We start from the raw sequence: 16,286 nt of genomic DNA, 5'->3' as shown, positions 1-16,286 counted from the left end.
ATAGACTATAGTAATGTTGTCTCAACACCTCTCCAACACACAGCAGAGAATAGACTATAGTAATGCTGTCTCAACACCTCTCCAACAGAGCAGAGAATAGACTATAGTAATGCTGTCTCAACACCTCTCCAACACACAGCAGAGAATAGACTATAGTAATGTTGTCTCAACACCTCTCCAACACACAGCAGAGAATAGACTATAGTAATGCTGTCTCAACACCTCTCCAACACAGCAGAGAATAGACTATAGTAATGTTGTCTCAACACCTCTCCAACACAGCAGAGAATAGACTATAGTAATGTTGTCTCAACACCTCTCCAACACAGCAGAGAATAGACTATAGTAATGTTGTCTCAACACCTCTCCAACACACAGCAGAGAATAGACTATAGTAATGTTGTCTCAACACCTCTCCAACACACAGCAGAGAATAGACTATAGTAATGCTGTCTCAACACCTCTCCAACACACAGCAGAGAGTAGACTATAGTAATGTTGTCTCAACACCTCTCCAACACACCAGAGAATAGACTATAGTAATGCTGTCTCAACACCTCTCCAACACACAGCAGAGAATAGACTATAGTAATGCTGTCTCAACACCTCTCCAACACACAGCAGAGAATAGACTATAGTAATGTTGTCTCAACACCTCTCCAACACACAGCAGAGAATAGACTATAGTAATGCTGTCTCAACACCTATCCAACACAGCAGAGAATAGACTATAGTAATGCTGTCTCAACACCTCTCCAACACACAGCAGAGAATAGACTATAGTAATGCTGTCTCAACACCTCTCCAACACACAGCAGAGAATAGACTATAGTAATGCTGTCTCAACACCTCTCCAACACACAGCAGAGAATAGACTATAGTAATGTTGTCTCAACACCTCTCCAACACACAGCAGAGAATAGACTATAGTAATGTTGTCTCAACACCTCTCCAACACACAGCAGAGAATAGACTATAGTAATGCTGTCTCAACACCTCTCCAACACACAGCAGAGAATAGACTATAGTAATGCTGTCTCAACACCTCTCCAACACACAGCAGAGAATAGACTATAGTAATGCTGTCTCAACACCTCTCCAACACACAGCAGAGAATAGACTATAGTAATGCTGTCTCAACACCTCTCCAACACACAGCAGAGAATAGACTATAGTAATGTTGTCTCAACACCTCTCCAACACACAGCAGAGAATAGACTATAGTAATGCTGTCTCAACACCTCTCCAACAGAGCAGAGAATAGACTATAGTAATGTTGTCTCAACACCTCTCCAACACACAGCAGAGAATAGACTATAGTAATGTTGTCTCAACACCTCTCCAACACACAGCAGAGAATAGACTATAGTAATGTTGTCTCAACACCTCTCCAACACAGCAGAGAATAGACTATAGTAATGCTGTCTCAACACCTCTCCAACACACAGCAGAGAATAGACTATAGTAATGCTGTCTCAACACCTCTCCAACACACAGCAGAGAATAGACTATAGTAATGCTGTCTCAACACCTCTCCAACACACAGCAGAGAATAGACTATAGTAATGTTGTCTCAACACCTCTCCAACACACAGCAGAGAATAGACTATAGTAATGTTGTCTCAACACCTCTCCAACACACAGCAGAGAATAGACTATAGTAATGTTGTCTCAACACCTCTACAACACACAGCAGAGAATAGACTATAGTAATGCTGTCTCAACACCTCTCCAACACACAGCAGAGAATAGACTATAGTAATGTTGTCTCAACACCTCTCCAACACATAGCAGAGAATAGACTATAGTAATGTTGTCTCAACACCTCTCCAACAGAGCAGAGAATAGACTATAGTAATGCTGTCTCAACACCTCTCCAACACACAGCAGAGAATAGACTATAGTAATGTTGTCTCAACACCTCTCCAACACACAGCAGAGAATAGACTATAGTAATGCTGTCTCAACACCTCTCCAACACAGCAGAGAATAGACTATAGTAATGTTGTCTCAACACCTCTCCAACACAGCAGAGAATAGACTATAGTAATGTTGTCTCAACACCTCTCCAACACAGCAGAGAATAGACTATAGTAATGTTGTCTCAACACCTCTCCAACACACAGCAGAGAATAGACTATAGTAATGTTGTCTCAACACCTCTCCAACACACAGCAGAGAATAGACTATAGTAATGCTGTCTCAACACCTCTCCAACACACAGCAGAGAGTAGACTATAGTAATGTTGTCTCAACACCTCTCCAACACACCAGAGAATAGACTATAGTAATGCTGTCTCAACACCTCTCCAACACACAGCAGAGAATAGACTATAGTAATGCTGTCTCAACACCTCTCCAACACACAGCAGAGAATAGACTATAGTAATGTTGTCTCAACACCTCTCCAACACACAGCAGAGAATAGACTATAGTAATGCTGTCTCAACACCTCTCCAACACACAGCAGAGAATAGACTATAGTAATGTTGTCTCAACACCTCTCCAACACACAGCAGAGAATAGACTATAGTAATGTTGTCTCAACACCTCTCCAACACACAGCAGAGAATAGACTATAGTAATGTTGTCTCAACACCTCTCCAACACACAGCAGAGAATAGACTATAGTAATGCTGTCTCAACACCTCTCCAACACACAGCAGAGAATAGACTATAGTAATGTTGTCTCAACACCTCTCCAACACACAGCAGAGAATAGACTATAGTAATGCTGTCTCAACACCTCTCCAACACACAGCAGAGAATAGACTATAGTAATGCTGTCTCAACACCTCTCCAACACAGCAGAGAATAGACTAGTAATGTTGTCTCAACACCTCTCCAACACAGCAGAGAATAGACTATAGTAATGCTGTCTCAACACCTCTCCAACACACAGCAGAGAATAGACTATAGTAATGCTGTCTCAACACCTCTCCAACACACAGCAGAGAATAGACTATAGTAATGCTGTCTCAACACCTCTCCAACACAGCAGAGAATAGACTAGTAATGTTGTCTCAACACCTCTCCAACACAGCAGAGAATAGACTATAGTAATGTTGTCTCAACACTTCTCCAACACACAGCAGAGAATAGACTATAGTAATGTTGTCTCAACACCTCTCCAACACAGCAGAGAATAGACTAGTAATGCTGTCTCAACACCTCTCCAACACACAGCAGAGAATAGACTATAGTAATGCTGTCTCAACACCTCTCCAACACACAGCAGAGAATAGACTATAGTAATGTTGTCTCAACACCTCTCCAACACACAGCAGAGAATAGACTATAGTAATGTTGTCTCAACACCTCTCCAACACACAGCAGAGAATAGACTATAGTAATGTTGTCTCAACACCTCTCCAACACAAAGCAGAGAATAGACTATAGTAATGTTGTCTCAACACCTCTCCAACACACAGCAGAGAATAGACTATAGTAATGTTGTCTCAACACCTCTCCAACACACAGCAGAGAATAGACTATAGTAATGCTGTCTCAACACCTCTCCAACACACAGCAGAGAATAGACTATAGTAATGCTGTCTCAACACCTCTCCAACACACAGCAGAGAATAGACTATAGTAATGCTGTCTCAACACCTCTCCAACACACAGCAGAGAATAGACTATAGTAATGTTGTCTCAACACCTCTCCAACACACAGCAGAGAATAGACTATAGTAATGTTGTCTCAACACCTCTCCAACACAGCAGAGAATAGACTATAGTAATGTTGTCTCAACACCTCTCCAACACAGCAGAGAATAGACTATAGTAATGTTGTCTCAACACCTCTCCAACACACAGCAGAGAATAGACTATAGTAATGTTGTCTCAACACCTCTCCAACACACAGCAGAGAATAGACTATAGTAATGCTGTCTCAACACCTCTCCAACACACAGCAGAGAGTAGACTATAGTAATGTTGTCTCAACACCTCTCCAACACACCAGAGAATAGACTATAGTAATGCTGTCTCAACACCTCTCCAACACACAGCAGAGAATAGACTATAGTAATGCTGTCTCAACACCTCTCCAACACACAGCAGAGAATAGACTATAGTAATGTTGTCTCAACACCTCTCCAACACACAGCAGAGAATAGACTATAGTAATGCTGTCTCAACACCTCTCCAACACACAGCAGAGAATAGACTATAGTAATGTTGTCTCAACACCTCTCCAACACACAGCAGAGAATAGACTATAGTAATGTTGTCTCAACACCTCTCCAACACACAGCAGAGAATAGACTATAGTAATGTTGTCTCAACACCTCTCCAACACACAGCAGAGAATAGACTATAGTAATGCTGTCTCAACACCTCTCCAACACACAGCAGAGAATAGACTATAGTAATGTTGTCTCAACACCTCTCCAACACACAGCAGAGAATAGACTATAGTAATGCTGTCTCAACACCTCTCCAACACACAGCAGAGAATAGACTATAGTAATGCTGTCTCAACACCTCTCCAACACAGCAGAGAATAGACTAGTAATGTTGTCTCAACACCTCTCCAACACAGCAGAGAATAGACTATAGTAATGCTGTCTCAACACCTCTCCAACACACAGCAGAGAATAGACTATAGTAATGCTGTCTCAACACCTCTCCAACACACAGCAGAGAATAGACTATAGTAATGCTGTCTCAACACCTCTCCAACACAGCAGAGAATAGACTAGTAATGTTGTCTCAACACCTCTCCAACACAGCAGAGAATAGACTATAGTAATGTTGTCTCAACACTTCTCCAACACACAGCAGAGAATAGACTATAGTAATGTTGTCTCAACACCTCTCCAACACAGCAGAGAATAGACTAGTAATGCTGTCTCAACACCTCTCCAACACACAGCAGAGAATAGACTATAGTAATGCTGTCTCAACACCTCTCCAACACACAGCAGAGAATAGACTATAGTAATGTTGTCTCAACACCTCTCCAACACACAGCAGAGAATAGACTATAGTAATGTTGTCTCAACACCTCTCCAACACACAGCAGAGAATAGACTATAGTAATGTTGTCTCAACACCTCTCCAACACAAAGCAGAGAATAGACTATAGTAATGTTGTCTCAACACCTCTCCAACACACAGCAGAGAATAGACTATAGTAATGTTGTCTCAACACCTCTCCAACACACAGCAGAGAATAGACTATAGTAATGCTGTCTCAACACCTCTCCAACACACAGCAGAGAATAGACTATAGTAATGCTGTCTCAACACCTCTCCAACACACAGCAGAGAATAGACTATAGTAATGCTGTCTCAACACCTCTCCAACACACAGCAGAGAATAGACTATAGTAATGTTGTCTCAACACCTCTCCAACACACAGCAGAGAATAGACTATAGTAATGTTGTCTCAACACCTCTCCAACACACAGCAGAGAATAGACTATAGTAATGCTGTCTCAACACCTCTCCAACACAGCAGAGAATAGACTAGTAATGTTGTCTCAGCACCTCTCCAACACACACACACACACACACACACACACACACACACACACACACACACACACACACACACACACACACACACACACACACACACACACACACACACACACACACACACACACACACACACACACACACACACACAAATTGGCAGTATAATCTGCATACACTATGCACTACACTTTATGAATGTGTGTAGAGGCTCTTTCTAGGGAAAACAAACAGGGAGGGATGATATCACAATTAAATAAAAAATATATATATATTCCCTTACGATAAAAAAAATAATACATTAATTGTGAGTTAAAACTCATCCACTCAAAAGCTTCATCCCTTTCCACTGAGAAACACATTAGCAACATTATTAACAAACTTGCAATTTCCTTACATCATAATAAAATTAATTATGCATGAGATGTTAACACTTTTTTGGGTTGGTTGACTTTTTGATGCTTTTATGTCATGATGTTGAGGCGACTGTTTTTAGATCACTTTCTGATCAATGTTGAAGAACTATTGAAGAAATCTTACCAACATGTGGTTCCTTTTCTTATGATTCCAGAAGTCTGTACCACAGAGCAGAGTCTCCAACACCCAGCCTTCTGTCTGTGAAGAGTGACACGTCTAGAGGAAAACCTCCTGACTTCAGTAATGAACCTGGACCTCCAGACACACAGTATGTCAATCCTCCTGTTCAATATAAACAAAGTGATCATGCTAAGTTTTAATGTCTAGGCTCATACGTACATATACGCTTCAGTAACTATACACCTGGACCTTTAAATACTGTAAACCTTAAGTAGAAAGACACAAAGAATGAATACACAGAAATAATGCAACAATGTGAAATGGATTCACCTTTATATTAAGAAACATAATAAACCAATGACAAATTATACAATTTACAAAATGGAATGTGCAGTTATTTAATCTAAAGCTGTACAATAGTACAATTGCAATATCCAAAATCACAGAAAATATCCAGTCAAATATCATGATATGGATATAATATTCATATTAGGGATGTCCCCATCACGTTTTAGAGGGGCGCTAGCCCCTCCTATGTCCAGCTTTGAGTGTTTGTGTAAACACAGACATTGAAGGACAAAAGTGTGTAAATGTGGCGGATATGGTATTCAGGGTCCCTGAGCTAGGGGGGCCCTGAGCTAGGGGGTCCCTTAGCTAGGGGGGGTCCCTGAGCTAGGGGGTCCCTGAGCTAGGGGGGCCCCTGAGCTAGGGGGGCCCCTGAGCTAGGGGGGTCCCTGAGCTAGGGGGTCCCTGAGCTAGGGGGGGCCCTGAGCTAGGGGGGTCCCTGAGCTAGGGGGGCCCCTGAGCTAGGGGGGTCCCTGAGCTAGGGGGGTCCCTGAGCTAGGGGGGGCCCTGAGCTAGGGGGGTCCCTGAGCTAGGGGGTCCCTGAGCTAGGGGGGTCACTTAACTAGGGGGGGCCCTGAGCTAGGGGGGCCCCTGAGCTAGGGGGGTCCCTGAGCTAGGGGGGCCCCTGAGCTAGGGGGGTCCCTGAGCTAGGGGGGGCCCTGAGCTAGGGGGGCCCCTGAGCTAGGGGGGTCCCTGAGCTAGGGGGGTCCCTGATCTAGGGGGGGGCCCTGAGCTAGGGGGGCCCCTGAGCTAGGGGGGGCCCTGAGCTAGGGGGGGCCCTGAGCTAGGGGGGGCCCTGGCCATGAGCGTCCGTGTGACCGTGAAGAGGCTCAAGCTCAGGGACCCCCAAAAAGGGGTAACAGTGGATAACAGTGACAGACCAACAGTCATTAAGACATGTGAATCCCTTGACTCCTTCAAAACCGCTCTCAAAGGGCACCTACGGACGGCTGCAATTCGAAACTGGCCTCTGTAAAATCTGAATCCCCCCCCCCCACCCCATTTCCCCTCACTGTATATGTATCTTTTCCCTTTTTGCTCCCTATATGATGAATTCCTGTTCTGTTCTTTAGCTACATAGAAGTGTCTATTTGTACGTCTCTAAATGTTTTGATGAATTGAACAATGTGGACCCTGTTGTAAACAAGTGTAATGCTTAATTGGGTCGTCCACTCACAGTTAACAGTCTTTGTATTGAGTTTGTGCTTAAAATGTACTGTAAATTCTACAAACTGTTAATAAATATTTCAATCAATTCAAAAAAAAGTTTGCATTCATTTGGCTGTAAATCCTGAATATCGCAGCCCTATCGGGATCGGGACAACCCTATACCTGAAACAAATAATTTAACACTTTTTTGGGTTGGTTGACTTTTTGATGCTTTTATGTCATGATGTTGAGGCGACTGTTTTTAGATCACTTTCTGATCAATGTTGAAGAACTATTGAAGAAATCTTACCAACATGTGGTTCCTTTTCTTATGATTCCAGAAGTCTGTACCACAGAGCAGAGTCTCCAACTCCCAGCCTTCTGTCTGTGAAGAGTGACACGTCTAGAGGAAAACCTCCTAACTTCAGTAATGAACCTGGACCTCCAGACACACAGTATGTCAATCCTCCTGTTCAATATACACACTATACAATATGAAATTATTAATGTATAGCAACACAATGCAATGTGCACATATCCTTATATCAGACATGAATATTACCTGAATACACACACACACACACACACACACACACACACACACACACACACACACACACACACACACACACACACACACACACACACACACACACACACACACACACACAGTAAAATAAACTGTAGAGTAGAGAAAACCAGGTATCAGAGCATCAGATGAAGAAAAATAGGCACAAAGTGACAAAGATGAACTCATCGGAGCTGTATTTAAAGATAAGGTACACCAGAGCAGAGAATAGACTATAGTAATGTTGTCTCAACACCTCTCCAACACACAGCAGAGAATAGACTATAGTAATGTTGTCTCAACACCTCTCCAACACACAGCAGAGAATAGACTATAGTAATGTTGTCTCAACACCTCTCCAACACACAGCAGAGAATAGACTATAGTAATGTTGTCTCAACACCTCTCCAACACAGCAGAGAATAGACTATAGTAATGTTGTCTCAACACCTCTCCAACACAGCAGAGAATAGACTATAGTAATGTTGTCTCAACACCTCTCCAACACAGCAGAGAATAGACTATAGTAATGCTGTCTCAACACCTCTCCAACACACAGCAGAGAATAGACTATAGTAATGCTGTCTCAACACCTCTCCAACACACAGCAGAGAATAGACTATAGTAATGTTGTCTCAACACCTCTCCAACACACAGCAGAGAATAGACTATAGTAATGTTGTCTCAACACCTCTCCAACACAGCAGAGAATAGACTATAGTAATGTTGTCTCAACACCTCTCCAACACAGCAGAGAATAGACTATAGTAATGTTGTCTCAACACCTCTCCAACACACAGCAGAGAATAGACTATAGTAATGTTGTCTCAACACCTCTCCAACACACAGCAGAGAATAGACTATAGTAATGTTGTCTCAACACCTCTCCAACACACAGCAGAGAATAGACTATAGTAATGCTGTCTCAACACCTCTCCAAAACAGCAGAGAAAAGACTATAGTAATGTTGTCTCAACACCTCTCCAACACACAGCAGAGAATAGACTATAGTAATGTTGTCTCAACACCTCTCCAACACACAGCAGAGAATAGACTATAGTAATGCTGTCTCAACACCTCTCCAACACACAGCAGAGAATAGACTATAGTAATGTTGTCTCAACACCTCTCCAACACACAGCAGAGAATAGACTATAGTAATGCTGTCTCAACACCTCTCCAACACACAGCAGAGAATAGACTATAGTAATGCTGTCTCAACACCTCTCCAAAACAGCAGAGAAAAGACTATAGTAATGTTGTCTCAACACCTCTCCAACACACAGCAGAGAATAGACTATAGTAATGTTGTCTCAACACCTCTCCAACACACAGCAGAGAATAGACTATAGTAATGCTGTCTCAACACCTCTCCAACACACAGCAGAGAATAGACTATAGTAATGTTGTCTCAACACCTCTCCAACACACAGCAGAGAATAGACTATAGTAATGCTGTCTCAACACCTCTCCAACACAGCAGAGAATAGACTAGTAATGTTGTCTCAACACCTCTCCAACACAGCAGAGAATAGACTATAGTAATGTTGTCTCAACACTTCTCCAACACACAGCAGAGAATAGACTATAGTAATGTTGTCTCAACACCTCTCCAACACACAGCAGAGAATAGACTAGTAATGCTGTCTCAACACCTCTCCAACACACAGCAGAGAATAGACTATAGTAATGCTGTCTCAACACCTCTCCAACACACAGCAGAGAATAGACTATAGTAATGTTGTCTCAACACCTCTCCAACACACAGCAGAGAATAGACTATAGTAATGTTGTCTCAACACCTCTCCAACACACAGCAGAGAATAGACTATAGTAATGTTGTCTCAACACCTCTCCAACACAAAGCAGAGAATAGACTATAGTAATGTTGTCTCAACACCTCTCCAACACACAGCAGAGAATAGACTATAGTAATGTTGTCTCAACACCTCTCCAACACACAGCAGAGAATAGACTATAGTAATGCTGTCTCAACACCTCTCCAACACACAGCAGAGAATAGACTATAGTAATGCTGTCTCAACACCTCTCCAACACACAGCAGAGAATAGACTATAGTAATGCTGTCTCAACACCTCTCCAACACACAGCAGAGAATAGACTATAGTAATGTTGTCTCAACACCTCTCCAACACACAGCAGAGAATAGACTATAGTAATGTTGTCTCAACACCTCTCCAACACACAGCAGAGAATAGACTATAGTAATGCTGTCTCAACACCTCTCCAACACAGCAGAGAATAGACTAGTAATGTTGTCTCAGCACCTCTCCAACACACACACACACACACACACACACACACACACACACACACACACACACACACACACACACACACACACACACACACACACACACACACACACACACACACACACACACACACACACACAATAATTGGCAGTATAATCTGCATACACTATGCACTACACTTTATGAATGTGTGTAGAGGCTCTTTCTAGGGAAAACAAACAGGGAGGGATGATATCACAATTAAATAAAAAATATATATATATTCCCTTACGATAAAAAAAATAATACATTAATTGTGAGTTAAAACTCATCCACTCAAAAGCTTCATCCCTTTCCACTGAGAAACACATTAGCAACATTATTAACAAACTTGCAATTTCCTTACATCATAATAAAATTAATTATGCATGAGATGTTAACACTTTTTTGGGTTGGTTGACTTTTTGATGCTTTTATGTCATGATGTTGAGGCGACTGTTTTTAGATCACTTTCTGATCAATGTTGAAGAACTATTGAAGAAATCTTACCAACATGTGGTTCCTTTTCTTATGATTCCAGAAGTCTGTACCACAGAGCAGAGTCTCCAACACCCAGCCTTCTGTCTGTGAAGAGTGACACGTCTAGAGGAAAACCTCCTGACTTCAGTAATGAACCTGGACCTCCAGACACACAGTATGTCAATCCTCCTGTTCAATATAAACAAAGTGATCATGCTAAGTTTTAATGTCTAGGCTCATACGTACATATACGCTTCAGTAACTATACACCTGGACCTTTAAATACTGTAAACCTTAAGTAGAAAGACACAAAGAATGAATACACAGAAATAATGCAACAATGTGAAATGGATTCACCTTTATATTAAGAAACATAATAAACCAATGACAAATTATACAATTTACAAAATGGAATGTGCAGTTATTTAATCTAAAGCTGTACAATAGTACAATTGCAATATCCAAAATCACAGAAAATATCCAGTCAAATATCATGATATGGATATAATATTCATATTAGGGATGTCCCCATCACGTTTTAGAGGGGCGCTAGCCCCTCCTATGTCCAGCTTTGAGTGTTTGTGTAAACACAGACATTGAAGGACAAAAGTGTGTAAATGTGGCGGATATGGTATTCAGGGTCCCTGAGCTAGGGGGGCCCTGAGCTAGGGGGGCCCCTGAGCTAGGGGGGCCCCTGAGCTAGGGGGGTCCCTGAGCTAGGGGGTCCCTGAGCTAGGGGGGGCCCTGAGCTAGGGGGGTCCCTGAGCTAGGGGGGCCCCTGAGCTAGGGGGGTCCCTGAGCTAGGGGGGTCCCTGAGCTAGGGGGGGCCCTGAGCTAGGGGGGTCCCTGAGCTAGGGGGTCCCTGAGCTAGGGGGGTCACTTAACTAGGGGGGGCCCTGAGCTAGGGGGGCCCCTGAGCTAGGGGGGTCCCTGAGCTAGGGGGGCCCCTGAGCTAGGGGGGTCCCTGAACTAGGGGGGGCCCTGAGCTAGGGGGGCCCCTGAGTTAGGGGGGTCCCTGAGCTAGGGGGGTCCCTGATCTAGGGGGGGGCCCTGAGCTAGGGGGGCCCCTGAGCTAGGGGGGGCCCTGAGCTAGGGGGGGCCCTGAGCTAGGGGGGGCCCTGGCCATGAGCGTCCGTGTGACCGTGAAGAGGCTCAAGCTCAGGGACCCCCAAAAAGGGGTAACAGTGGATAACAGTGACAGACCAACAGTCATTAAGACATGTGAATCCCTTGACTCCTTCAAAACCGCTCTCAAAGGGCACCTACGGACGGCTGCAATTCGAAACTGGCCTCTGTAAAATCTGAACCCCCCCCCCCCCACCCCATTTCCCCTCACTGTATATGTATCTTTTCCCTTTTTGCTCCCTATATGATGAATTCCTGTTCTGTTCTTTAGCTACATAGAAGTGTCTATTTGTACGTCTCTAAATGTTTTGATGAATTGAACAATGTGGACCCTGTTGTAAACAAGTGTAATGCTTAATTGGGTCGTCCACTCACAGTTAACAGTCTTTGTATTGAGTTTGTGCTTAAAATGTACTGTAAATTCTACAAACTGTTAATAAATATTTCAATCAATTCAAAAAAAAGTTTGCATTCATTTGGCTGTAAATCCTGAATATCGCAGCCCTATCGGGATCGGGACAACCCTATACCTGAAACAAATAATTTAACACTTTTTTGGGTTGGTTGACTTTTTGATGCTTTTATGTCATGATGTTGAGGCGACTGTTTTTAGATCACTTTCTGATCAATGTTGAAGAACTATTGAAGAAATCTTACCAACATGTGGTTCCTTTTCTTATGATTCCAGAAGTCTGTACCACAGAGCAGAGTCTCCAACACCCAGCCTTCTGTCTGTGAAGAGTGACACGTCTAGAGGAAAACCTCCTAACTTCAGTAATGAACCTGGACCTCCAGACACACAGTATGTCAATCCTCCTGTTCAATATACACACTATACAATATGAAATTATTAATGTATAGCAACACAATGCAATGTGCACATATCCTTATATCAGACATGAATATTACCTGAATACACACACACACACACACACATACACACACACACACACACACACACACACACACACACACACACACACACACACACACACACACACACACACACACACACACACACACACACACACACACACAGTAAAATAAACTGTAGAGTAGAGAAAACCAGGTATCAGAGCATCAGATGAAGAAAAATAGGCACAAAGTGACAAAGATGAACTCATCGGAGCTGTATTTAAAGATAAGGTACACCAGAGCAGAGAATAGACTATAGTAATGTTGTCTCAACACCTCTCCAACACACAGCAGAGAATAGACTATAGTAATGTTGTCTCAACACCTCTCCAACACACAGCAGAGAATAGACTATAGTAATGTTGTCTCAACACCTCTCCAACACACAGCAGAGAATAGACTATAGTAATGTTGTCTCAACACCTCTCCAACACAGCAGAGAATAGACTATAGTAATGTTGTCTCAACACCTCTCCAACACAGCAGAGAATAGACTATAGTAATGTTGTCTCAACACCTCTCCAACACAGCAGAGAATAGACTATAGTAATGCTGTCTCAACACCTCTCCAACACACAGCAGAGAATAGACTATAGTAATGCTGTCTCAACACCTCTCCAACACACAGCAGAGAATAGACTATAGTAATGTTGTCTCAACACCTCTCCAACACACAGCAGAGAATAGACTATAGTAATGTTGTCTCAACACCTCTCCAACACAGCAGAGAATAGACTATAGTAATGTTGTCTCAACACCTCTCCAACACAGCAGAGAATAGACTATAGTAATGTTGTCTCAACACCTCTCCAACACACAGCAGAGAATAGACTATAGTAATGTTGTCTCAACACCTCTCCAACACACAGCAGAGAATAGACTATAGTAATGTTGTCTCAACACCTCTCCAACACACAGCAGAGAATAGACTATAGTAATGCTGTCTCAACACCTCTCCAAAACAGCAGAGAAAAGACTATAGTAATGTTGTCTCAACACCTCTCCAACACACAGCAGAGAATAGACTATAGTAATGTTGTCTCAACACCTCTCCAACACACAGCAGAGAATAGACTATAGTAATGCTGTCTCAACACATCTCCAACACACAGCAGAAAATAGACTATAGTAATGTTGTCTCAACACCTCTCCAACACACAGCAGAGAATAGACTATAGTAATGCTGTCTCAACACCTCTCCAACACACAGCAGAGAATATACTATAGTAATGCTGTCTCAACACCTCTCCAACAGAGCAGAGAATAGACTATAGTAATGCTGTCTCAACACCTCTCCAACACACAGCAGAGAATAGACTATAGTAATGTTGTCTCAACACCTCTCCAACACACAGCAGAGAATAGACTATAGTAATGCTGTCTCAACACCTCTCCAACACACAGCAGAGAATAGACTATAGTAATGCAGTCTCAACACCTTCCCAACATACAGCAGAGAATAGACTATAGTAATGTTGTCTCAACACCTCTCCAACACACAGCAGAGAATAGACTATAGTAATGTTGTCTCAACACCTCTCCAACACACAGCAGAGAATAGACAATAGTAATGCTGTCTCAACACCTCTCCAACACAGCAGAGAATAGACTATAGTAATGCTGTCTCAACACCTCTCCAACACAGAGCAGAGAATAGACTATAGTAATGCTGTCTCAACACCTCTCCAACACAGCAGAGAATAGACTATAGTAATGTTGTCTCAACACCTCTCCAACACACAGCAGAGAATAGACTATAGTAATGCTGTCTCAACACCTCTCCAACACACAGCAGAGAATAGACTATAGTAATGCTGTCTCAACACCTCTCCAACACACAGCAGAGAATAGACTATAGTAATGCTGTCTCAACACCTCTCCAACACACAGCAGAGAATAGACTATAGTAATGTTGTCTCAACACCTCTCCAACACACAGCAGAGAATAGACTATAGTAATGTTGTCTCAACACCTCTCCAACACACAGCAGAGAATAGACTATAGTAATGCTGTCTCAACACCTCTCCAACACACAGCAGAGAATAGACTATACTAATGTTGTCTCAACACCTCTCCAACACACAGCAGAGAATAGACTATAGTAATGTTGTCTCAACACCTCTCCAACACACAGCAGAGAATAGACTATAGTAATGTTGTCTCAACACCTCTCCAACACACAGCAGAGAATAGACTATAGTAATGCTGTCTCAACACCTCTCCAACACACAGCAGAGAATAGACTATAGTAATGCTGTCTCAACACCTCTCCAACACACAGCAGAGAATAGACTATAGTAATGTTGTCTCAACACCTCTCCAACACACAGCAGAGAATAGACTATAGTAATGTTGTCTCAACACCTCTCCAACACACAGCAGAGAATAGACTATAGTAATGTTGTCTCAACACCTCTCCAACACACAGCAGAGAATAGACTATAGTAATGCTGTCTCAACACCTCTCCAACACACAGCAGAGAATAGACTATAGTAATGTTGTCTCAACACCTCTCCAACACACAGCAGAGAATAGACTATAGTAATGCTGTCTCAACACCTCTCCAACAGAGCAGAGAATAGACTATAGTAATGCTGTCTCAACACCTCTCCAACACACAGCAGAGAATAGACTATAGTAATGTTGTCTCAACACCTCTCCAACACACAGCAGAGAATAGACTATAGTAATGTTGTCTCAACACCTCTCCAACACACAGCAGAGAATAGACAATAGTAATGCTGTCTCAACACCTCTCCAACACACAGCAGAGAATAGACTATAGTAATGCTGTCTCAACACCTCTCCAACACACAGCAGAGAATAGACTATAGTAATGTTGTCTCAACACCTCTCCAACACACAGCAGAGAATAGACAATAGTAATGCTGTCTCAACACCTCTCCAACACACAGCAGAGAATAGACTATAGTAATGTTGTCTCAACACCTCTCCAACACACAGCAGAGAATAGACTATAGTAATGCTGTCTCAACACCTCTCCAACACAAAGCAGAGAATAGACTATAGTAATGCTGTCTCAACACCTCTCCAACACAGCAGAGAATAGACTATAGTAATGCTGTCTCAACACCTCTCCAACACAGAGCAGAGAATAGACTATAGTAATGCTGTCTCAACACCTCTCCAACACAGCAGAGAATAGACTGTAGTAATGCTGTCTCAACACCTCTCCAACACACAGCAGAGAATAGACTATAGTAATGCTGTCTCAACACCTCTCCAACACACAGCAGAGAATAGACTATAGTAATGTTGTCTCAACACCTCTCCAACACACAGCAGAGAATAGACTATAGTAATGTTGTCTCAACACCTCTCCAACACACAGCAGAGAATAGACTATAGTAATGCTGTCTCAACAC

General features: G+C 42.6%; 1 protein-coding gene across 1 annotated transcript in view; it reads left to right on the top strand.

Annotated features, from left to right (window-relative positions):
- Positions 1-16,286, top strand: part of LOC310872608 (uncharacterized protein) — a gene marked incomplete at its 3' end in the record, with an annotated part of 101,395 nt that overhangs the window by 12,739 nt on the left and 72,370 nt on the right. The window contains exons 5-7 of the mRNA XM_083784623.1: positions 6,057-6,170; positions 10,920-11,033; positions 12,675-12,785. Of these exons, the coding sequence (XP_083640749.1) occupies positions 6,057-6,170; positions 10,920-11,033; positions 12,675-12,785 (339 nt within the window). The remainder of the gene's footprint in view (positions 1-6,056; positions 6,171-10,919; positions 11,034-12,674; positions 12,786-16,286) is intronic.

The sequence above is a fragment of the Protomyctophum parallelum genome (genome assembly GCF_964188405.1).
Source record: "Protomyctophum parallelum genome assembly, chromosome: 1".
Taxonomy (NCBI): domain Eukaryota; kingdom Metazoa; phylum Chordata; class Actinopteri; order Myctophiformes; family Myctophidae; genus Protomyctophum; species Protomyctophum parallelum.
The sequence above is the reverse complement of the archived record's forward strand: the minus strand, read 5'-3'. Positions and strand labels throughout refer to the sequence as shown.